The sequence below is a fragment of the Mustela lutreola genome, chromosome 3 (genome assembly GCF_030435805.1).
Source record: "Mustela lutreola isolate mMusLut2 chromosome 3, mMusLut2.pri, whole genome shotgun sequence".
Taxonomy (NCBI): Eukaryota; Metazoa; Chordata; class Mammalia; order Carnivora; family Mustelidae; genus Mustela; species Mustela lutreola.
Window position 1 is genome coordinate 208,609,290 of NC_081292.1, and position 26,334 is coordinate 208,635,623.

The following is a 26,334-nucleotide window of genomic DNA, read 5'->3' on the forward strand; positions in this document are numbered from 1 at the left end:
ATTTATACTAGCTGGATGAGCCTCCATCTATCAACATCCTGAGGAATCACAGCACGGTAGAGCTGGAAGAGATCTCAAGGTATCATGTGGTTGAGCCCTACGGTACCAGGAACAGGTGGCTGACTAATCTTAATGCTCTTCTTTCTTTTTTGTTTTTTTTAGGATGATCAGTGATTTTGATCATAAATATTCTATCACAGCTTGGTAATACAGAATCATCTCAATAACAAGTAGACACAGAATAGAAAGAAAACTGCATGAAAAAGGGTTCTGACCTAGTACTATTAATTGCTATTAAAATAGAACAATTTCTTTGATTACTCTGAGTGTCAGGTTCCTCATACAAAGAAGAGATACTGCTGTCTAACTTACAAAGTTATTATGAGTGTTCTGAAACCTGGAACAGAATTATATAAATGTAATATAGTGTTAAAATGGGAAAACAAGACAGTAGGGTCTAAGGAGCCTGTACTCTTTAGGCATGTTAAGTTTCAAATCCCATCTCAACAATTTGATAGCTGTGCAATATAAAGTTTTCAACCTCTTTGAGTTCAGTTTAGAGAACAACGTAAGTTAATATGTCTACCTCACTTAGTTGTTGCTATGGATTATAGGAGTTTAATGGACTTAGGATATGTTGTAGCATTGCACAGGCCCTCAATAAATGTTAACTCTCAACTCCCCATGAGGTTTCCATAATTCTGCTGTGTGGTCCTGCTCTCCTTCCATTAACTATTTCAAGTGCACATGTGGAACTTTACGAAAAAGAAAATAATCACAAAATACATAAACTTTTCTTCCCACCAAGACTCATCGAGCAACAAGAGTTTCTTAGTCAGCCTTGCTTTGAAAAATGGAAAGGAGGTAGAGCTTCCTTAAAAAAAAAAAACAAAACCAAAACACAAAAAAATCTCCTCCAAAGAAAAAACAATAACAGAAGGTGAAAAATATCATTAAATTGTGAACTCCTTAAAGGAAAACATGTCTTACTCATCTTTATATTTAGGAAGGACGCAAACATTTCTTGGGGATGCCTGGGTGGCTCGGTTGGACAACTGCCTTTGGCTCAGGTCATGGTCCTGGAGTCGCGGGATCGAGTCCCACATTGGGCTCCCTGCTCAGCACTGAGTCTGCTTCTCCCTCTGACCCTCTCTGCTCTCACGCTCTCTATCTCTCAAGTAAATAAATAAAATCTTAAAAACAAAACAAAACACTTCTTGGATGTCTCCTGGCAGAATCACTGATTTCAGTAATTACGAAATGAAAGGTTCAATCAGATTTCATTTAGATATCAGTTAAGAAAGTAAAGACGCTCTTTTTATAAAGATAAAACTAAAGAAATGTGGATAAATTTTTTGCAAGAAGACTTTACACATCTGATTTAGATAAAATACACTGTCCCTTTATAATGATACCACATACCAAAAAATCTTACAGAAGCATAATAATGGGGACACCTGGGTGGCTCAGTCAGTTAAGCGTCTGCCTTCAGCTCAGGTCATGATCTCAGAGTCCTGGGATCAAGTCCCACATTGGGTTCTCTACTCAGCAGGGACCTGCTTCTCCCTCTGCCTGCCACTCCTACCGCTTGCTCAGTCTCTTTCTCTCGCTGACAAATAAATAAAATCTTTTTAAAAAGCATAATAATGCTTACCTTGTTATGTATAAAAACAATCCGTAAGTCAGGCTTAAGTAAACCATAGCTTATGAGGAGATCCTGGACCTTTTTAATTTCATCTTTACATTTTTTAGTAGTTGAGTAGAACTGCTTTCTTACAGGGAGATTCTTAAACAATCTTAAAGCAGTTACAGTTGTACCTGTTGGCAGATAAGAGAAAAGCACATCTAGACGTGAAAAGAACTTCAGAGATCTTCAAACCCATACACACCAGTATTTAACCCCTTCCAGCACTTGTGTCTATTCTCTTTTTTAGGTCTCATAAAGCATTTGTTGTTTTTACAAGAAAAAAATTCTGAACTGTTCTTTATCCCTGCAGTCAACACATGAATCACCAATTAACAGACAAAACTTCTTGTCCAAATCTGGGAGGCCATTAATTATAAGCCACAGCCTGTTTTCAGAGATGTCAAAATTTGACAAAACATGCATCTTAGAATTGACTAAGATATATTATCTGAGACCTACAGTATTCAAGTTACATAATAAAAGCTTATTCAATTATCATCATGTGGATGTCCCAAAGCCACCTCAAACCAACCACACCCAGAACTGAACTCATTATTTTCCTCTTTGAGTCTGATACTTATAGCTATTCTCTTTCTCATGGAACATGGACACCCAACAGTTTCCAAGACACATACTCTAGCTTTAACTGATTCTTCCCTCTACCTCTTACTACATAAGTCTTCTAGGCCTATCTATTCTATCCTAAAAATCTCTCTCCAATCTATGTGAAGTCCTTTTCCTTCTTTCAAAACTTAGTTCAAGATGACATGTTATAATAAGATATAATTTATGGTATTATAATGTTCTTCTGGTTAATTTTTTAAGTAACATAATATTTATCCTCTACCTAAAAAGTTTCAGTGGCTCACTGTTGGCTATAGAAAAGGTATAAACTCTTACTTTCAGTTCTAGAAATTTCACTTGGTTCTTTTAGAGTTCCATTTTTCTGCTGAAATTCTCTACCTTTTTACCAACTTTGACTATCTTTTCCTCTAAACTCCTTAACACAGTTGTTTTAAGTTCCTTTCTGCTAATTCATACATCTAAGTCATGTTTGTGTTTGCTTATATTAACTATTTTTTTCTCTTGATTATAGATCCCATTTTATGTTTCTCAATATTTTTGTTTTTGCCAGATATTGCATACAAAAATAAATACTGAAGTAGATGATATTTTCCCTCAGAGAAGGCACTTCATTTCCTCTGTCAAGCAGCTAGAGTGATGAGAGGATCTCTTCAATATAATTAGGAATGTATCTGGGTTGGAGCTGAGCTGTCCCTTTATTTAGCTCCAGTTCACTTCTAGTTTCAAATGTCGTTAAGGATGGAATTAGGTCTTCTCCTCCAGCAAGGCTCTGGGATCTAAGCACTGCGAGACTTTAAGATCTTTGTCGATCTCAGTCCCCACTTTCTTTATCACTGCCTACTCAGCGGAAGTCCTGATGAGATTTGGCATCCAGGGTGAACCAGCTGTATTTGAGGATCCCTTCCTCCCATCGGTCATGTCAGTTCATACATGGCTGGTAAAATTCAGCTGGTTTCTTCTAGGTCCATAAAAGATCCCTATCCACAACAGAGAGCACCTATGCCTCCAGATTCAGTTAATGCTCCCATGGATGCAAGGAGCCACTAGTCTCTTCTTGTCTAGGAAGGGGTATCTTTCTCTTGAACTTAGTTCATTTAACTTCTTTCCCCACTGCCCCAAGTTTTCATTTAAATTCCAGTTAGTTAACATACAGTGTAATATTAGTTTCAGGTGTAAGATTTAGTGATTCATCACTTACATACGAAACCCGGTGCTCGTCACAACACATTCCCTCTTTAAAGATTTTATTTATTTATTTGAGAGAGGGAGAGAGAGCATGAGAAGGGAGAAGCAGACCCCCCAAGGAGCTGGGAGCCTGATGTGGAACTCGATCCCAGAACTCCAGGATCATGACCTGAGCTGAAGGCAGTGGCTTAAGCCACTGAGCCACCCAGGCGCCCCCACATTCCCTCTTTAATAGCCATCACATATTTAACTCAACCACGTACCCACCTCCCCTCCAACAACCCTCAGTTTGCTTTGTGTAGTTAAGAATCTGTTTTATGGTTTGCCTCTCTCTTTTTCCCCTCTATGTTCATCTGTTTTGTTTCTTGAATTGTACATATGACTGAAGTCATACGGTATTTGTCTATTTTATGGCATAGTTCTCCAGTGGATTGAAAAAAAAAATACAAGTTTTTAAAGGTATGTGCTCTTTTCCTTCATCATTCCTCTCTTGCTGCAAGGTTAAACTCCCACCCCTTCTCACCTTCCATCTTCAAACTCAAATGATAACTTCTCTGAACAACTCCATCACCTTCCTCTAGGCAACTGGTGGCTTCTATTTACTGCCACTACCTTTCTAGTCATCTCTGTTCCCTTCTACTTTGTGAGTCCCTTTAACTCATCTGTGTTCTCCACTAGCTGTGACAGGTGCAATGGCATATACTGTAGCTGTGGACAGATGGTGAGAAGAAGGGCAGACGAAAATCAATAAAGTCAAATATAAATGTATTTTTGAAAAGAAAAGATATCTGTTGCTTTTTAAATTTGTTATACACTGTATCTCCAGGATCATGACCTGAGCTGAAGGCAGTGGCTTAAGATCACACTGTAATTAATACGTATCTTGATAAATTATTGCTTCAGCAGATAAAAATGCTCTCTTAGAGCAAAATAAGAATTATCAATAAGCCAAGACTGTATGTTTGTGTAAAACTTAATGATGGAAAACTTTGCTGATTCTAAATGAAATGTGTACCCTTAAGAAAAGTACCAAGTGATACTGGCCAACAGGGAGGAGGCCCTAGTATACTATCATATTTTACAAGAGAACTGCTCACCTCTCTAACTTTAGCACATTCTACAAACACCAGAATTAAATTGCAGTCCTATAGTATGGCTCCCTGTTATATTTTTACATGACCCTATGTTATGCTATTTATAAAGGCAGCTATTTATATTCCTAATGCAAAGATGTATGGTTGCTTGAATATATGAAACCTTTCTTAAACTGGTTAATGACAAAGTTTCATTCTCCAGATGAATAAAATCTTTCAATGCATGCACAATCATACCTAGCAGGGATTTACAAAGAACACGATGCTCTACTCTAATAACAGGGTAAGGAAAGGAACTACCTTGATTACTTTAAATATACTACTCTTGATATCTGAGAAATTCCTAAGGCAGAAGCACTAGGAGGTATTAAAAGAACTTGTCCAGGAGGGTAAATCAATTTAGAAAGCTTATACTGATTAGGGTAAAGAAAACAGAAGTGATGAGAGAAAAAAGATAGGATTAAAACAAGTAATTTAATAAGTTATTGGTAAAAATGATTTAAAAGCTGGGGACTTATTTTTACATTTGTTAACTTTTAAAATGTCTCAAAATAGAAGTGACCAGAAGGGTAATTTAAAATGACATACTATTAAGCACACATATCATTTTAAATGGCTAACTTAATCCATAAAACAAATACGTACACCCAAAAAACCCAGAACTAGAATCTCCAGTCAACTATTTTTAAACATTTTAAATGTGTTTTTTTAAAGGGTAACAAATTTTCCAATGCCTCAAAAAGATTTTGCTGTGAGCTGTCCCTGCATCTACAGTTAGGTTGTCTACAGGTATCATTATCTGATCTATCAGATGACACGAGGAGTAACTGCTAAGCAAGGATGTTCACACCACTGCAGAAATTAATCTACAAGAACCCTAAATGCATAGGTATTAATTAAGATGGCTGTACTGTAGTTTTATCTTACACAGAAAATATTTAAATGGAAGTTGAATGACAGCTGGTAGTGAAATGTGAGTCTGTGATTCAACCACTCAAAAACATCAGCACTGGGCAACATAAATGGAAAAGGCTTTTAAAAGTATTTGCAGATTTCTATAAAATGTCCATCTACAGCAATTTGAAACTAAGAGCTTGATTCTTTATTGCCTTCCTAGCCGGCCAGCTATAATTAGGAGATAAAAATGAATGATGAAAGGCAATTACTAGTTTCAAGTATAGTTTCTTAAGAGGAATACTGCAAAAGAAAGTAAGGCTCATTTATTGACCACAGAAATTCTTTAATATGCATACTTAGTCTCAGTGAAAGTAGAAGACTAGGTCAGCAAAAAAAGAAAAATCAATCAGCAAATGGGCAAAGATCAGAGGGACTCCACATTTAAGTACTGCTATTTCATACTTCCCATGGAGATGAACATAGGAAAGTATGAGAAGAATGAGTGATACAGAGCAACAGGCCATCCAGATTAGACTGGCTACTACTAAGATAAAAATAAATACATTTAAGTTTTAAAATGTGACTAGATTACTTCAAAGTACTCTACTGAGCAGCCACACAAAAATCTCCTAATGGTTTCTTAATCTGAACTCCTAAAAATTGGGAGTCAGAGCATTTCTAGAACTAGACCATACTAAAAAAAAAAAAAGCAAGCCTTCTCTTTCCTAACCTTCAGTACATAAAAAGAATCACTATTTTTTTTTAAATTTCTTTTCAGGGTAACAGTATTCATTGTTTTTGCACCACACCCAGTGCTCCAAGCAATCCGTGCCCTAATACCCACCACCTGGTTCCCCCAACCTCCCACCCCCCGCCCCTTCAAAACCCTCAGATTGTTTTTCAGAGTCCATAGTCTCTCATGATTCACCTCCCCTTCCAATTTCCCTCAACTCCCTTCTCCTCTCTAACACCCCTTGTCCTCCATGATATTTGTTATGCTCCACACATAAGTGAAACCATATGATAATTGACTCTCTCTGCTTGACTTATTTCACTCAGCATAATCTCTTCCAGTCCCGTCCATGTTGATACAAAAGTTGGGTATTCATCCTTTCTGATGGAGGCATCATACTCCATAGTGTATATGGACCACATCTTCCTTATCCATTCGTCCGTTGAAGGGCATCTTGGTTCTTTTCACAGTTTGGTGACCGTGGCCATTGCTGCTATAAACATTGGGGTACAGATGGCCCTTCTTGTCACTACATCTGGATCTTTGGGGTAAATGCCCAGGAGTGTAATTGCAGGGTCATAGGGTAGCTCTATTTTTAATTTCTTGAGGAATCTCCACACTGTTTTCCAAAGTGGCTGCACCAACTTGCATTCCCACCAACGGTGTGGGTACACTATTCCATTTACTTGCACATACATACGAAGTTTTCCATAAATAAATATATTTTTATTATTTATTTAATCATAGCATTTTGATATGGTATGGTTTATTACCCTGATTACCAAATCAATAATGTTTTACGCATTTCAATAAACTATCGTTCTTCACATACAAAGAACACACTAGTGATGCAACAATAGTAACATTGTTCTTACAGTTTTACAGAAGGGTGACTAATCCATATTTTGTCCTAAGGCTTTTACACAGTCCCTTTTGAGAACAATTCTAAGTATTTAAGAAATGATGACTAAAAAAAGGGTTGAAAATTCACTTGGAAGTAAAGTAGACTATCACATGACCAAACCTGAAGCAGCACATTTGAATTTAAGGGGTAACAATGTTCTAAAAAAAGACAAGAAAGGCAAAGATACAAAGCTACTCTCTTACCTTGACCAAGATGTGAAGGTTTTTGAGAAATTATGTGGCCGCTGCCATCTAAAACATACTGGGTGCTAAAATTATCAGAAGCTGTCCTTGTAGTAATTAAAACCTGGAATATTAAAAAAAAAACACTAATAAAATTATTATTTTAGATCCTGCAGTGGACTCATTATCCTCATTATCAAATCAAATTTAAAATAATTATAAATTTACTTAAGATTGAAAAAAGTTTTATACTTGCTAATCTCTTATGATCACTTCTCTTGTATTATTCCCTTAGAATTATATTAATAATAGGCTAACATTTTTTTCGAGGGCAAATCACTGATGTTTGAGTATTTAACTTTAATTAAAATACTCATACACAAATCAGTATATCTGATACGGCTATTTGTGTTATATAACTTACATCTGTAAAACCAATATTTTGATTGCATTAGGGAAACTTACTTTTAAAAAGACAAGTCCCATAAATTTGTTGGTAATGTGAAAAATCCTTTTGTAAAATGGTAATTCCCTCCCCTTTTATATTCTGTATAAAACTACACTTCTTTTAAGCTAATGGTTCAGGAATAAAAAAATATAAATCATACACATATATTTATGCACAATTTTTCTTAAAAACAAACAACTATTTAAAGGTAAATTTTCTATTAATTGAAAAATACTTTAGCATTAAGGCATGTATGTATAAGAAAGTATTTTACTGACAATGAATATATTTCCTTAGATGTCAGGACAGAAATAAGAATTTAAGAGTATCTGCATTCAGGGTGCCTGGGTGGCTCAGCTGGGTAAGCCTGTCTTTAGCGGATTCCTAGATGAGCGACAGGCTTCCTTATCAGCTGGGAGTCTGACCATTCCTCTCCCTCAGCCCCCTACCCAACCCTGCCTGTGCTCTTTCTTCATATCTCTCTCTCAAATAAATAAATCTATTAAAAAAAAAAAAAAGCCTGCATTATCTATTTTTTGAGATGAGTGGGAGACTATAACAATAGTAAAGCATTCCATATCAGAAAATATCGTAGTTGGAGAGTGGGGATGTCCTAGCAAAGCACAGCGGTTTCAGAAATGGGTGGCCTCCTCACACATTTTGTGAGCAATGATGACACAAAGCTGGAGCAATCTTTCTTGGCCATTCTTGGACTCAGCAGAGCCAACTACGTAAATCAGGAAGAAGCCGTAAACATTAGCTCCACTGCTGGAACTCATCTAAATTCAGGTGGATCTACACTGGATTTGATGGTTCTACCTCCCTGTTCTAAGCATGTACTAACTTACATATGGCTACAGAACACATGGGTACCATGCAGGAAATAGCAGTCACCCCAAAAATGGCTTCTCTAGCTCATAATACTAGTAGAATCTATTATATTCTCTCTAGGGGTAATGTCCATCAAATCTTTACCAGGGGCATTGCCTCAAGCTGCCATTTCCATAATAACTGTTCCTCAAAAAAGCTGCACCTAACATAAAGTTGTGAGCATCTATATAATCTTAAGTGATTTTTCTACTTCTTCCAAAAATATATTCCATGGTTCAAAGGTTGCATAATTTTGAAACTTTTCCTGATAACTGACCTTAATCTTCCCTGCTCCATCCCAATTCTATTCTATCCAGTAATGATTTTTTCTAACAAAGTTTAAAACAAAGAGTACAAAAAATTTCTTTCCTGAGTCTAATTTAACTACTTTATGATTGTCCCTTTAAAAATAATTCTAAATTTAATCAACCCCTTCTCAAAAATGCTAAGGTCAACTAAATTCTACTTCTATTCTCCAAAGAGATAACCACCTAGCCTGAAGTTGGAGTCATTGAGCAAAAGTAGCCCTGAACTCTGAGTTCTAGTACTAACTATGCCAGTGGCTTGGTTAGATGGCCTTGAATAAATGATTACTCTACCATCATCAAGAGGAAGGCAATGATAAGATGAAGATGATGCTACTTTACAAAGTTACATGGGTATTTGTCTTGACTACTTACAAAGCATTTCATAGTTATTAACTTGTTCATTCTTTAAACGTATTAGTTAACAGTAAATACACTCTAGCCTAGATGAATAAACTGATATGCTAAAAATCAAAACAGGACCTCACTGGTCCCACTGTAATAGCTGCATTAAAGTAAAAAAAAAAAAAAAAAAGAATACAATATTATTTTAGAATGTTAAATTCTTTTAAAATCAGAACGTGAAAGGCCGCGAAGGATAACACATAAGCATGTTTCACAGATTCATGAAATACAATGTGTTCCTCAGAGGAAGGAATTGTATTTCAAGAGTTCATTTCATCATATGACCCTGTGTCCTGGGCAGGAAACCTTTTTTTGGACTAGGCACAAGCTTAGAATGTGTTTGCTCTGCAGGAGCTAACAAATTTGAACCCTTAGTAACTCTACCATCGGATGCATCTCTAACAGTACAAACTATTACTTGTGCTTCTTACTAGAGATGTTAATGAACTGTGGCACAATGAATCTAGCAGTGTCAAAAGAAGAACTAAATAAATTTATTTTAAGAATTTTTAAAAGTTTATTTTAAAGTTCTCAGAGAACCTTATAGGTTATATTAGCTATGTTATTAAAAACTGACTTTTGAGTCCAATTATTGAGTTTCAAGGGAACTATAATACTAACAAAAAGTTAAATTACATAAAAGCATTTAAACTTTAAATAAGCATAATGTTTCTCAATATTTTAGATAAAACTAAAATTTAAAACTTAGGATATGTCCTCTTAATTCATGCAAAACCAAAACAAACAAACAAAAAACCTCTCTTGGCAAAAATTCATTTAAGATAATTTTGTTAAAATTTTGTTATTTTTTTGCTGACTTTTGGATGAATACTTTGACACAGGAAACAGGAGTCTGAAAACTAAGGCAAATGGCCTTCATGATTCAGGAGAAATATCAGCTTTGCCTGGATCACTGAAATGCCTTTTCCTTTCTGGGTGTGAATATGCCCACCTGGCAGAGTTTACACTAATACAAGAGCTCTGACGTCAGAACTTCTGCCGGATAATTCACTCTGGGAGACTAACAACAGGGAAATCTTGGCTCTGACTTCTCTCCTTTTCAAGAGTTCCATTACCTGTGAGGAGGCTGCACTTAAAGGAGGATACCCCGCTGCTTCAAAAATTCCTTAGAAACCAGGATATCCCACTGCTTCAAAAATTCCTGTGTCTATTCCAATGAAAGCTCTATCAACCATGGCTTTAAAGAACACAGGATGTATCCTACAGTATGGAACAGGAGGGAGGAAATTATCAAAATGATTCTGGGGCTTCCTCCTATCTTTTAGATAAGAGGGCCCACAATTAAGAAGTCCCAACTTTCATATTCAAAACAGAATCATAAAGCTTCCGATTTTGCCCCCCTTTAAGCCATGAGGTTTAATGAAATGTAAAACAAAAATGAACCTAGAAATAGTGCAGACGATCATAAGGGAAGGGAGAGAAAACTGAACGGTAGAAATCAGAGAGGGAGACAAACCAAGAGAGACTCCGGATCCTTGGAAACAAACTGAGGACTGCGGAAAGGGAGGTCGGTCGGGGGATGGGGTAACTGGGGGACGGGCATTAAGGAGGACACATGAAATGAGGAGCCCTGGGCGTTACGGGCTACTGAAGAATCACTGAACACTCTATCTGAAACTAATGTTGGCGGTTAATTGAAATTTTAAAAAAAAGAACCACATATCATGTTATCCCATCAAAAAAATACACACAAAGAACTTCATGGAGCAGAATACTACCCAGCACAAGTAACCACTTAAAAAAAAGTACTCTCTGCCCGAAGATTTTCAAAATAAATTAGAGCCTTTAAAACAAATATGTGATGTCTATACGTGAAATTTCAGTTCTGAGTGAAGAATATTCATTAAATTTAAAAAGTGATCTTTCCTCCCCAAAAAGCACTTATTAATAACTATAATTCCTCAATAAAATTTTTTAAATCTAATTGACCTTAACAAGCATATATTAGTTTCTGTATTTCTGAAACACTATTCAGAATCCTCCCACATAAGTTCCAACTTGACTACTCCTTGATATCATCTACTGAGCTTATGGCTGCAGGCCTGAGTATATTATATTCACTATTTTAGTACGAGGTATTTTTATTTATTTTTTATTTTTTTTATTTTTTTTTATTTGACAGACAGAGATCACAAGTAGGCAGAGAGGCAGGAGGAAGCAGGCTCCCCGCTGAACAGAGAGCCCGACGCGGGGCTCGATCCCAGGACCCTGAGATCACGACCCGAGCCGAAGGCAGAGGCTTTAACCCACTGAGCCACCCAGGTGCCCCAGTACGAGGTATTTTTAAACTAATAAATATCTCTCCAATCATACTAGTAAGAAGGCAGCATGAGCTACTGTGGTAAACTCAGTACTAGGAGACATGATATTGGAACTGAATTCTTGGCTTTGCCATGGACACATTATATGTCCCTAAATAGGTCACAATTTTCATATTCCATTTACTGCCCTGGGCACAGTTCTTCTAAAGTAAACTACTTAGCACAGCACCCTGCATACAACAGATAGTTAAATAGTAGCTGACTGTTTATTAGACTATGTTTCAAAGTTGGAGTAAGAAAACCTGGCATTTGGCTTCATCAGTCATATGAGACAGAACCACAGGAGATCTAAATTTTTTGGTGGCTCACCCGTACCACAGATCGAGAGGGACACTGGGGAGCAGGAAGCTCACTGTGAGTGCTCCCGAGATGATCACTTGTGATGGCAGAGCAGAAAGAGACATAGGGCTCTGCAGTCACAAACAAGGATGTGGCTGACCCTGGAGGGTCACTTTGGCCCAGAGATAGCATGGCAGAGTTGCTCTGAATTGGAATAGAACATTTATAATCCCTCTTTAGTCAGTCATTGGATGCAGGTTGCCCTGTTCAGCTGAGGTAAGGGCAGTCTTCAGAGAGAGACTCTGTTTTGCGCTTCAGTGCCAATACCAGGGAGCTAGGGGAATGGACTCCGTCCTGATGATGGGGATCTGGCAGTGAACCGGGGTCCTACCAGGATCCCTTCTGAATCTAGATTTTTGATGATGCTTTAGCTTTCAGAAACAAGCAAACCCAAATCATCATTATGAAATCTGTGACGAAAAAATACATATTGTTAAGATTTCATTTACATCAAGTTCAAGAACAGGCAGAACTAATCTATACTGATAGAGGTCAGAATAGCTGTTACCTAGTGGGAGGGAGCAGGAGAACACCTTCAGGGGTGCTGATTATGGTGTATATCTTGACCTTGAGTCCACATACGTAAAATATGCACACATGTATCTATCTATGTGTGGTTTTCCCAAAGATTTACAAGAAAATAGATTACATAAAATGCTGGTAATGTTTTGTAAGATAAACATTTGACTTTACAATGTGTAAACTGAATATAATTTTTAAGAAGTTTACAGTCTTATAGTATCCTGGTAGTCTGACAATTCCTTTATTCCTCCAGTAATTCTGATAAATTATTTTAAGTATTTATACTCAAGGCATTCAAATGCCTCAAAAATAAAACAAAAGACAAAATGATAAACTTGGATATCAACTGGGCTTAAGTAGTCAAATAAAGAAACAAAATAGAGTACCACTAGACAGAGACTTGCAAAACTGCCATTTAAAATCAGAACTACAGTAAAGATTTGGATAAATCACATGGCTCATTGCCATGTATTTTAAAAAGACTAAGTATAGTGCTGCCACCTAGTAGACAAAGCTGATAATAACCAATTTCAGTTTTGAAAGGTTACATACATCTTATAGAAAATACAGAAATGACTTGTTGCTTGTTTATTCATTTGTGGGTTTTCCCTTAGAGTCCACCTCTGAATAAAAGGAGTACCGGTTTCCAATGATATGGACTGAATAAGTCATGGGACCCAAGAGGCACAGCATAGAGGAATGTAATCAACAATGTAATAGTGATATATCAAGACACGTTGGCTACAGTTGTAGTGAAGACGGCATAATGTATAAACTTGTCAAATCACTAAGTTGTGTAACTGAAACTAGAGTGTCAACTACACTAAAATTCACAAATTAATTTCTGAAAACCCAGAGATGCTAAATTTTACATTATTTAACAATACTTTGCCAAAATATACCTTAAAGACTACCAAGTTCAGAGGTGCCTGGGTGGCTCAGATGGTTAAGCGTCTGCCTCTAGCTCAGGTAAGGATCCCATGGTCCTGGGATCAAGTCCCACATCAGGCTCCCCACTGAGCAGGGAGCCTCCTTCTCCCTCTCCCTCTGCCTGCTGCTCTGCCTACTTGTGCGCGCGCTCTCTCTCTCTGTTAGGTAAATAAAATCTTAAAAAACCCCAAAAAACTAACAAGTTTGGACAGCAGCTAAAAAAAAAAAATCAAATAATTGTGTTCTCAAACAAAAAAAGAAATACATGATTTCTGGGACACCAGCGTGGCTCAGTTGGTTAAGCCTTTGGGCCTGTAGCTCAAGTCATGATCCCAGAGTTCTGGGATCGAGTCCCATGTGAGCCTCTCTGCTCAGCAAGAAGACTGTTTCTGCCTGCCACTCTGCCTGCTTATACTTCCTCCCTCTCTTTCCCTCTCTGTCAGTAAATAAATAAAATCTTAAAAAAAATAAATTATATTATTTCTAAAATAGCTACCAGGAGTTCAAACAATAGTATGTGCTAGTACTGGGAGTTTCAGAGGTTCCCTGGTATAAATCTGAACCCACTTAAAAAACACACTTTCTGCAAGATGCCAGGGCTGTAGGTTCCCAGATATGGTCTCTAGGGAGAAAGATGGGCAATGCCCAGTGAGCTGTACCCTCTACTTGCTCTTCCCTAAAATCTATTTGGAGACTCGGTGAACTCTAAATAAAGCAAGTGCTGGGACGGATACGGAAGCACAGAAAGCAAGGGGTATGCAAGATTTTGAATAGAGGTTTTAAGCAGAATGCACTTAAGGACAAGGCTTTTCCTACTTTAGCAATAACATCTGGATTCTTCTTTTTATTTATTTATTTGAGAGAGAGAAAAAAGGTGTGTATGCGAGTGGGGGGCAGGGGTGAGGGGAGGGAAGAGAAAATCTGAAGCAGACTCCCAGCTCAGCACCAAACCCAGCAAACAATGGGATCCATATCACAACAGCGAGAGTACAATCTGAGCCAAAATTACGAGTCAGACGCTTAAGCAACTGAGCCACCCACGGGCCCCTAGCCGTCTATATTCTAACACACAAGGGCCCCTAGTCTACCTCTGTAGTAGAATATCAAACTCTCCCACTTTTAAGACCAGCTCCTTCCCCAACCACAATTTTTCTTTGTTACTTCGGCATCACCTCACAGAGCTCCAAAAGACAAAAGTGAATACTGAGCAGGGGCTCTTTTCACAAAAAAATGGAGAAGACCTATACCATGCCAGCACTTTAAGAGCAGTATAAGTACCGCGCGCTAACCGATTGCGCCACTGGAGCTCCCAGCACTTTAAGAGCAGAATGAAAGAGGGAAGACCACAGTAAGCATGGAGATATATATATATGACTGCTGTGAGAATGGATGAAAAGTAACAGTATCTCGTGTACATGCCACTTTTCTGAAACGTAAAGTTCTACCATTTGATTGTACCTGAGCATTCTCACCCAAGTAGAGATGGCCAGCAGAGCACAAATGCAGGGATACACAGCCAGTGGACACACACAGGACACAGAGACTATCACACTATAAAATACAGCCCAATACACAGAATAATCTAGTACAGCACAAAGAAACTAGTACACAGCAGTGTGATCAAACACTACTAGATCAAGGTTCTAGACAGGCTTTGACACAAACTAGTTATGAAATCCAATGCAGAGGCAGTGAAATGTAATTGGTACTATGCAAAAAAGTTGGTCAGGCTCTGAACTGAGGGGTTTATAAACACTGAAAGCACCATAACCAGGGTCAGGAGAGCAAAGTTCTCAAACCCAATCCGCCTCTGACCAGCTAGGGTTTAGAGTAAGTCAAGTTAAGGGGCACCTGGGAGCTCAGTTGGTTAAGCAGCTGCCTTCAGCTCAGGTCATGATGCTAGTGTCCTGGGCTCGAGCCCCACATCAGCCTTCCTGCACCATGTGGAGCAGCTTGCTTCTCCCTCTCCCTCTGCCTGCTGCTCCCCCTGCTTGTATTCTCTCTCTCTCTCTCTCTCTCTCTCTCTGTCAAATAAATAAATAAAATCTTTTAAGATTTTTTTTTAATTTGACAGAGAGATCACAAATAGGCAGAGAGGGCGGGTGTGGGGGGGCGGGAAGCAGGCTCCCTGCTGAGCAGACAGCCCGATGCAGGCCTCAATCCCAAGACCCTGAGATCATGACCCAAGCTGAAGGCAGGGGCTTAACCCACTGAGCCACCCAGGAGCCCCAAATCTTTAAAGAAAAAAAAAAAAAGTGGAACATAATGAATAGCATGGAGGACATTAGAAGGAAGGGAAAAATGAAGCAGGGGAAACTGGAAGGGGAGACGAACCATGAGACTATGGACTCCGAGAAAGAAACTGACAGTTTTAGAGGGGAGCGGTGTAGGGAAATGGGTGAGCCCAGTGACGGGTACTAAGGAGGGCATGTATCGCGTGGATCATTGGGTGTTAGAAGCAAACACTGAATCATGGAACACTACATCAAAAACTAATGATGTACTGTATGTTACTAACATAACACAATTAAAAAAATGGAAAAAAAGGGATTAAATTATAAATTTTATGTTATGTATATTCTACCACAATAAAAAAAGTCCATACTTTTTGCCAAAACCTCCATTCATTTTCTCTTAATGCTATCACTCTGTGATTATGAAATCACTAGAGAGGTCAATATATATTACCTTACCTCAGCTACACAACAAATTGATCCCAAGGCTTCTCCACGAAAACCATAAGTTGTCAAATTTTCAAGATCTTCATGACTATTTATTTTTGAAGTATAGTATTTCACTGCCATGACAGGTGCATCAATGGCCTTGATACCCTCACCATTGTCTCGTACCTCAATTTTATCAAATCCATAGTTCTCCTACAAAAAGAGACTATTTTTAGTATATAAAGGCAGTCAACTGTTACCCACAAGAAACACAAGAGAAACAATCGTGTCATTTATTTTTTTATGGAAACTTAATATTAAGAAAGTAAGAGTTCAAATTCTTAACTCTATTAATTCCTAACTATGATACAATGGGCAAGTCCCTTGTTTTCCCTGGCCTCAGATTCAACGGTAAAAAAAGAAGGTCAGTCTAATCTTTAAGGCTCCCTTGAATTGTTTCAGCATCATGGATACTTGTGTTTAAATTCACATTTAAACTTCACTAAGAAAATTCTACTAAATTATATATACTTTTGCACATATAATCTCTCAAAAAAAAAAAAAAAAAACAAAAACAAACCAAAACAGAATACGATCACCGTCAGCAGCTGGTTCTACCCACTAAAGAGTCTAGCAATTAACATTATTCATCCTGACTTTAATACTTTCTCCCTTTAATAACATTTACCACATAATGACTTTCTGAAGTTCTTTTTGCAAACAGAGAACAGAAAGATGCTAATACACTAATTTGGCAATCTCTGTGAGGTCTTCATTTGAAAAATGAGGGCAAAAAACCCCCAAACTCAACTCATAGTCTAGTGTTCCTAATCTAATACTAGTATGAATACACACAAAAAACAAAATCTAAATTCCTATAGAGATCTTCTTATAATTACAAAGACCTTATTTAAAAATAATAACCAACAAAAACCTAAATTTATATAAATCTGTGTGTCAGTACTTTTTAGGTCAATTAGATATGCAAGGTAATGAAGTCTTATTGAAATCTTACCTAAGATTTAGTTCCTCATCTCTCTCTCTCAATCAAAAATTAACATCCTGGAAACATTCTGGCAGCTTCATTTTTTTTTTTAAGATTTTATTTATTTATTTAAGATTTTATTTATTTATTTATTTATTTATTTATTTGGCAGACAGAGATCACAAGTAGGCAGAGAGGCAGGCAGAGAGAGAGGAGGAAGCAGGCTCCCTGCTGAGCAGAGTGTCTGATGTAGGGCTCGATCCCAGGACCCTGAGATCATGACCTGAGCAGAAGGCAGAGGCTTTAAGCCACTGAGCCACCCAGGTGCCCCTGGCAGCTTCATTTTATAGAAAAATCATTAGCTACAGAAACACAAATCTTGCAATACAAATAAGAAGTCCAGGCATCTGAGTAAAATAACACAAAGATTTGTTTAAATTTTTAAATTATATCAACTGTAATTAATTATGAAAATATTTCTAGTCAGGACAATTATTATTATACGTAATCATAATAAAACAGGTCTTAACTGTATAAAGCAAAATAATATAGTTTAAAACTCTACAAAACAGGAACTGATAAATATCAAGACATTAAAATATAAAGTCAGGTATAAATGTGTACTTTTCTAAGAGGAGTTCCATTGGCTTCCTAACAATAGTTTTAAAAACATGTTTTTCTTTCAGAGAGCTTTAAGAGTAAATGTCTGGGGCGCCTGGGTGGCTCAGTGGGTTAAGCCGCTGCCTTCGGCTCAGGTCATGATCTCGGGGTCAAGGGATCGAGTCCGGCATCGGACTCCCTGCTGAGCAGAGAGCCTGCTTCCCTATCTCTCTCTGCTCTGCCTGTCTACTTGTGATCTCTCTGTGTCAAATAAATAAATAAAAAACCTTAAAAAAAAAAAAAAAAGAGTTAATGTCTGTTTGCCTAAGTAAGATTCATAAGTGAAATCTACCAAATATAAGTATCTAATCCGACTTATTATCAACTGTATTCTAATCAGATTTTACTAGAGGAAATACCTTAAAAAAATAAAAAGCTGCCTTTCTTTGGGTTTAATGAATTTCCATGTTTATAGAGTTTACAAAACAGTTGACCATGGAATGTCGGGGTTAGGGGTACGGACTCCCACATCATCAAAAATCCACATATAACTTTTGACTCCTCAAAAACTAAACAGCCTACTATTTTTTAAAAATTGTTAATTCCAGTGTAGTTAACATAGTGTTATTAGTTTCAGGTGTGTAATATAGTGATTCAACAGTTGCATATATTACTCAATGCTCAACAAGGTAGTGTACTCTCAATCCCACTCACCCATTTCACCATCCCCACAGTCACCTCCCCTCTAGTAATAATCTGTTTTCTGTAGTAAAGAGTCTGTTTCTTGGTTTGTCTTTTTTCCTTCGCTCATTTGTTTTGTCTCCAAAATTCCACATATGAATAAAATCATACAGTATTTATCTTTCCTTGATTTATTTCACTTAACATTATATTCTCTAGTTCCACCCATGTTGTTGCAAATGGCAAGATTTTACTTTTTATAGGTGAATAATATTCCACTGCATATATACACCACTTCTTGATCCATTCATCTATAAATGCACACCTGGGCTGCTTCCATAATTTAGCTATTTTAAGTAATGATGCTATAAACATAGGAGTGCATGCAGCCCCTTGAATTAGTGTTTTTGTATTCTTTGGGTAAATACCCAGTACTATGATAATTACAGGATAGTTTTAACTTTTTTTGATGAACCTATATACTGGTTTCCATGGTGACTGTAGAGTTTGCATTTCCACCAGCACTGTGAGAGGGTTCCTTTTTTTCCACATCCTTTCCAATACCTTTTGCTTCTTATTTTTTAGACTTTGGCCATTCTGACAGGTGTGAGGTGGTATGTCATTACAGTTTTGATTTTCCTTTTTCTGATGATGCGTGATGTAAACATCTTTTCAGGTCTTTGTTGGCCATCTTAATATCTTCTTTGGGAAAATGTCCATGCATGTCCTCTGCCCATTTTTTAACCAGATTATTTGGGTCTTGTGTTGAATTGTAACAACAGTTCTTTATATATTTTGGATACTGTTTACTGGAAATGTCATTTGAAAAGATCTTCTCCTATATGGTACATTATCTTCTATTGTTTCCTTTGCTTTTTTTGGTGATGTAGTCCTAATAGTAGTCCCAATTATGGTGATTTAATCTCAACAGTTTATTCTTGCTATATTTCCCTTGTCTCAGGAGACATTATCTAGAAAAAATGTTAATATTGTTATGGCCGAAATCAAATTACTGCCTGTGTGAGCTTCTAGGATTTTATGGTTTCAGGTTCACATTTAGGTCCTTAATCTGTATAGTTTATTTTTGTGTATGGTGTAAGAAAGTGGTCTAGTTTCATCCTTTTCTAGTTTTCCCAACACCCATTGTTGAAGAGACTGTCTTCTTTCCATTGCATGTTCCTGACTCCATTGTGGAAGATTAACTGACCATGTAATTGTGGATTTACTGCTGAGTTTTCTATTCTGTTCCACTGATTCATGTGTCTATTTTTGTGCCAGTATCATACTGTTTTAATTTTTATTTATTTTTTTATTTTTAACATATATTATTTGTTTCAGGGTTACAGGTCTGTGATTCATTAGTCTCACACAATACACAGGGCTCAGCACAACACATACCCTTCTCAATACTGCTTTGATTACTTCAGCTTTGTAAGTCTGGAATTGTGATACTTTTGGTTTTTTCTTTTTCAAGATTGCTTTGTCTATTTGTGTAGTGGTTCCATACAAATGTTAGGACTCTTTGTTCTAGTTCTGTTAGAAATGCTATTGGTATTTTGATAGGGACTGTATTGTGTAAATTGCTTTGGGTACAATTTTAACAATATTTGTTCTCCCAACCAATAAGCATGGAAGGTCTTTCCATTTCTTTGTATTGTCTTCAATTTCTTTCATCAGTGTTATAAGTTTTCAGAGTAGAGGTCTTTCACCTCCTTGGTTAAATTTATTCCCAAGTACTTTATTAATTTTGGTGCAGTTGTAAAAGGGATTGTTTTCTTAGTTTCTTTCTATTGCTTCATTATTAGTATATGGAAATGCAACAGATTTCTGGATGTTGTTTATTGTGTAACTTTACTAAATTTGCTTATCAGTCCTTAGTAATTTTTTTTTGTGAAGTCTTTAGAGTTTTCTACATACATTATCTGCAAAAAGTGAAAGTTTTACTTCCTTACCAATTTGGATGCCTTTTACTCCTTTTTGTTGTTCGGCTGCTATGGCTTGGACTTCCTGGAAGTAGGCTGAATGAAAGTAGTGGGAGTAGACATCCTTGTCTTGTTCCTTACAGTAAGGGAAAAGCTGTTTTTCACCACTGAGTATGATGGCAGCTGTGGGTTTTTCAAATATGGCCTTTATTATGTTGCAGTATGCTCCCTCTAAAATTACGTTGTTGAGAGTTCTTATCATGAATGGATGTTGTTCTTTGTCCAGTGCTTTTTATCCATCTATTAAAATAAATCATAAGATTTTTATCCTATTGATGTATCACATTTATTGATTTCCAAGTACTGAAAAATCCTTGCAACCCAGGAATAAACCCCACTTGATCATGGTGAATGATTTTTTAAAATGTATCATTAGATTTGGTTTACTAAGATTTTCTTGAGGATTTTTGTATCTGTGTTCATCAGAGATGGTGGTCTGTGGTTATCTTTAATTGTGGTGTCTTTATCTGGTTTTAGTATCAGGGTAATGCTGACCTCATTGAATGAATTTGGAAGTTTTCCTTCCTCTTCTGTTTTCTCAAATAATTTGAGAAGAATAGGTCTTAACTCTTCTTTAAATGTTTGGTAGAATTCCCCTGTGAAGCCAGCTCATTTTTAATTTTTGTTTGTTGGGAATTTTTTGATTACTGATTAAATTTCAGTGCTGATAATTAGTCTATTCAAATTTTCTCTATTTTCCTGTTTCACTTTCTGTTAGTTCATATGTTTCTAAGAATTTATCCATTTCTTCTAGGTTGTCCAATTTGTTGGCATATAATTTTTCATAATATTCTTACAATCCTTTGTTTTTCTATGATATTGGTTATTTCTCCTTTCATTTATGACTTTGACTTTTTTTTTTTTTGATGAATCTGACTAATGGTTTAACAATTTTGTTGATCTTTTCTAAAAACCACCTCCTACTTTCATTGATTGTTCTATTACATTTTTTTAGTTTCTGTATCATTTATTTCTGCTCTAGTCTTTATTATTTCCTTCCTTCTGTTGGTTTTGGATTTGTTCTTTTTCTAGATCCTTTATTGTAAGGTTAGGTTATTTGAGATTTTTCTTACTTCTTGAGGAAGCCCTTATTGCTATAAACTTCCCTCACAGACTCACTTTTGCTTCATCCCAAAGATTTTGAAGCATTACATTCTCATTTTCTTTTGTCTCTCTCTATGTATTTTTTTATTTCTTCTTTAGTTCTTGGCTGATCCATTCATTGTTTGGTAGCATATTATTTAACCTCCACGTAGCTGTGCTCTTTCCAGATTGTTTCTTGTGCTTGTTATCTAGTTTCATTGCATTATGGTCAGAAAAGATGCATAGTATATGACTAATGTTTTTGAATTTGTTGAGACTTATTCTGTGGCCTAATATGTGATCTATTCTGGAGAATGTTCCATGTGTACTTGAAAAGAATGTGTATTCTGTTTTAGGATGGAATGTTCTGCATATATCTATTAAATCCATCTGGTCCAAAGTGTCATTCAAAGCCACTCTTTCCTTGTAGATTACCTGTCCATTGATATAAAGTGGGGTGTTTTAAGTTCCCTACGATTATTTGTTCCTTTCTGCTTGCTATTAAGTTGTTTTATGCATTTGGGTATTCCCATATTGGGTGCATAAATATTTAAATTGTTATGTGTTCTTATTGGATTCTTCCCTTAGGAGTCTAGTGTCCTTAGCCTCTTGTTACTATCTTTGTTTTAAAGTCTGTTTTGTCTGGGATGTCTGAGTGGCTCAGTTGGTTAAGCATTTGCCTTTGGCTCAGGCCGTGATCTCAACGTCCCGGGATCCAGCCCCACACAGGGTACAGGGAGCCTGCTTCTCCATCTCCCTCTGCCTGCTGTTCCCCCTTTCTCTCTAATAAAAAGAAATAAAATCTTTAAAAAAAAATAAAGTCGATTTGTCCAATATAAGCACTACATCCCCAGCTTTCTCTTGACATACATTTGTATGAAAAATGTTTCTCCACTCCCCATTTTCACTCAACAAGTGTTTTTAGGTTTGAAACGAGACCCACAGGCAGTATATGGACGCTTCTTGGTTTATTATCCATTCCATCACCTTATGTCTTTTGATTGGAACATTTAGTCCATTTACATTCAAAATAATTATTGATATATATTTGTTACCATTTTGGTACTTGTTTTGTGGTTGGTTTTGTAGCTCTTCTCTGATCCTTTCTTTTTTTTGCTCTCTTTCAAGATATGTTGGCTTTCTTTAATGATATACTGGGGTTCCTTTCTCTCTTTTTTTTGCATATCTACTTCTAGTTTTTGATTTGTAGTTACCATTTGGTCTGTACATAACATTTTCTTTTTTTTTTTTTTAAATTTTATTTATTTATTTATTTGACAGAGAGAGATTACAAGTAGGCAGAGAGGCAGGCAGAGAGAGAGAGGAGGAAGCAGGCTCCCTGCTGAGCAGGGAGCCCGATGCGGGACTCGATCCCAGGACCCTGAGATCATGACCTGAGCCGAAGGCAGCGGCTTAACCCACTGAGCTACCCAGGCGCCCTGTACATAACATTTTCTGCCTACAGCAATCTATATCAAGTGGATGGTCATTAAGTTTGAACCCATTCTTTACTTCTCTCCGCTAATGTTACAGATACATCATATCATATTTAATATCCTTTCATGAAACCCTTGACTGATTTTTACAGAATACTTTTTTAAATTGCTTTAGTGCTTCCTACTTTTTTTGTTCCTACTTATGGTCTTTACTTTCCACTCAAAGAGTCCCCTTTAACATTTCTTGAAGTGGTGGTTTAATGGTCATGAATTACTTTAACTTTTGTCTGAGAAACTCTTAATCTCTTCTATTCTGAATGACTGCCTTGATGGATCCAGTATCCTTGGCTACCAGTCTTTTCCTTTCAGCACTTTGAATATATCATGCCACTCCCTTCTGGCCTGCAAAGTTTCTGCTGAAAAATCCACTGATAGGCTTATGGGGGTTTCCTTTGTATGTAAAGGTCTTCTCTTCTCTTGCTGCTTTTAAGATTCTCTCTTTATGACTACTTTTTGCTATTTTATTATGTGGCGTGGTGTGTGCTTCTTTGGGTTGACTTTGTTGGGGGCCTTCTGTGCCTTCTGAATCTGGATCTCTATTTCCTTCCTCAGATTAGGGACATTTCTTTCTTTTTTTTTTTTTAAAGATTTTATTTATTTATTTGACAGACAGAGATCACAAGTAGGCAAAGAGGCAGTCAGAGAGAGAGGAGGAAGCAGGCTCCCTGCTGAGCAGAGAGCCGAATGTGGGGCTCAATCCCAGGACCCTGGGATCATGAACCAAGCCGAAGGCAGAGGCTTCAACCCACAGAGCCACCCACGCAGCCCATCAGCTATTATTTCTTCAAATAAAATTTCTCCACCCTTCTCTCTCTCCTTCTTCTTCTGGGATCCCTATAATTCCAATGTTACTATGTTTGATGGAGTAGCTGAGTTCACTAAATCTTTTCTCATTCTGTATAGTTTTTTTTTTTCCTCTCACCTGTTCAGTTTGATTACTTTCCATTACTTTGTGTTCCAGTTTGCTAATCTGCTCCTCTGCATCCTCTACCCTACTTTTCCATCTAGTGTATTTTTAATTTCATTTATTGGGTTCTTCATCCATGGTTCTTTTTTACCTCTTTGTTAAGGATGTCAATGATGTCCTCCATTATTTTCTCAAGTCCAGTGAGTACATTTATGATCATTACTTTAAGTTTTCTATCAGGCGTATCACTTCTATTTTCCTTAGGTTTCATACTATGCTTGGCCCTGTTCTCTTGTTTGGGACATATATCTTCTGTCTCCTCATTGTGTCTAATTCTCTGTTTCTGTGTGTTAGGCATGTCATCTCTATCTCCTGCTGTTGAAAGTAATGGCCTTGTGAAGAAGTCCTGTAGTGTCCTGTACGATAATGTCCCCTGTTCACCAGAATCTGACACTTCAGGGGGTGCCCTGCTGCTGTGTCCTGGCCACTTTTTCCTTTGCTGCAGCACTCTGCAGAGACTCTCTTTTTCTAGTGTGAGCAGTGTTTGGTCCCCAGCTAAGGTCAGGTGTGCAGTTTTAACAAAATGAGTGCTGGTCTGCAGCAAAATGAGACCTGCTGCCACTGCTGGACTGGGTACTGTGAAGTGCATGGGTTGGGAGATGCAGTGTTAGGAAGGTCTGCACTGGTCTTCTAGGGGACTTGAAATGGGGGGACTGAGGCATATGTAACCAGGAAGGGTGGATCTGCTCAAGTGTAGTGTTGGGGGAGTGAGGTGAGCTTGGTGCAAACAAGTTAGGTAGTGTCAGTGTTATGGTGGTTCTTAGAGGTGGCCATGTGTTTATTATGCTGGGGTAGGGGGCATGAGAGAAAAATGGTGTCTGCCCACTCCTTTGTTCCTAAAGAGTCCCTCAGTGACCCCTGACCTCTGGGACATGCTCTGGAATGAGTAAACCATTGTCCCACCCATTTTCAAATTGCTGCTTCTAAGCTGTAACTCCCAGGGCTGTTTGTTGTGCTCTCTTTTAAGTGCAGGGATTCAGCTTCCTCTTGCTCTCCAGGCTCTCCCAGAATGGAGCCTGCTGATTTTAAAAATTCCAGGCTTTAAGACCTGCTGGTTTTAAGAACTCATGAAATTGAGCCCCTCTGGCTTCCAAAGCCAAATACAGGGATTCATCTTCCCCGTGAAGGTTCCCTAGTGTGACATAGCTTCTCTGCCCTTCTCATGCCTGCTGCTTTCTCCCCTCTATGGAACACCATGGTCTGTTTCACTCCCCATTGCATCTCTACCCTTCTTACTCTCTTGGATGTGGCCTCTTCTCTACCTTTAGTTATGGAGGTCATTCCGTCAGACTTTAGGTTTTTTCTGGGTTATTTACACTGATGTGTTATCTAGTTGTATCTCTGGGATGTTGTATCTCTAGTTGAATCTCTTAGGATTCTCTTAGTCCACCATCTTCCAAGCCTCTTCTTTATAGCCTACCATTGACTAGAAGCCTTACTAATAACACCAAAAGTCAAATGACACATATTTTGTGTTATATGTATTATATATATTCTTACAATAAAGTAAATTTTAAAAAAGAAAATGTTATTAAGAAAATCCTAAGGAATAGAAAATATATTTACAGTACTATACTGATCAAAAAAAAAATCCATGTCAAAAATTCATGCAGTTCAAACATGTGCTGTTCAAGGGCCAAATGTATATTATTCACAACAAATACAGGTTTGGTATGATACAGAATAGCAGTTCTCAGCATCAACACAAACTTGTTGCAAATGTAAATTCTTGGGCCCCACCTAAAATCTGAAATTCTAGAGCCCAGTAACTGTTTTAATAAACTCTGGAAAGTACTCTGATGTACCCAAATATTATTAGAACCACTAACACAGATCTTGAGTGAGTTTTAGAAACACAAAGATCTGAACTGAAATCTCAGATTCACTACTTACCAATTATAGGACTTTGGGCAAGTTCTCAGAACCTTCATTATTGTTTAAAAAAAAAAAGGTATAGTAGTAGAGAAATTCCATGGTTTTTAGAAGGAGCAACTGCAACTACATATACATCCATATACAAGCATTCTATATATAAGCTATCTCTGTGTATATATATAGAAAAAGTAAGTCTCTTTACTACAAACATTTTTATCGCTATTATTTCTAATGTTGTAATACTAAATGTAAATATATGATAATTAGAAGGTCACCAAAAAATGTATTCTTCTATTTACTCAAAAATTTATTCACCATTTATTTACCACGCACTGGCCACGTATGTAGGACACAAAAGTGAAAAGAATATAGACCTCACTTCTACAAATTAGTTTGTAATAATGGAGGTAGATATGCCAACTAATTGTAACAAACCATAAAAAGTGTCATAAGTCCTATTAACTCAAACAATTTAATATATAGCATTTAAGATCTTTTAATATGAAAACTATGACACAATAAGGGCTTTAATTTTGAAATCAGATTAGGTGGAAAAGATAAAATGCAGATGAGT

The 26,334-nt window shown here is 37.1% G+C and overlaps 1 protein-coding gene across 9 annotated transcripts in view; it reads right to left on the reverse strand.

Moving 5' to 3' along the window:
• Nucleotides 1-26,334, reverse strand: part of PMS1 (PMS1 homolog 1, mismatch repair system component) — an 85,973-nt gene that overhangs the window by 53,027 nt on the left and 6,612 nt on the right. For 7 of the 9 annotated variants that reach the window (XR_009352113.1, XM_059168602.1, XM_059168605.1 and 4 more), the window contains 3 exons: nucleotides 16,122-16,304; nucleotides 7,289-7,391; nucleotides 1,655-1,818 (listed from right to left, as the gene is read on the reverse strand). Coding sequence is in view for 8 of the 9 variants with exons in the window: in XM_059168602.1 (XP_059024585.1) it covers nucleotides 1,655-1,818; nucleotides 7,289-7,391; nucleotides 16,122-16,304 (450 nt within the window). In the remaining variant the exon portion in view is untranslated. Of the gene's footprint in view, nucleotides 1-1,654; nucleotides 1,819-7,288; nucleotides 7,392-16,121; nucleotides 16,305-20,309; nucleotides 20,487-26,334 lie in introns of those variants that run through there. The other 2 variants (XM_059168608.1, XM_059168607.1) reach the window with 2 other exon arrangements.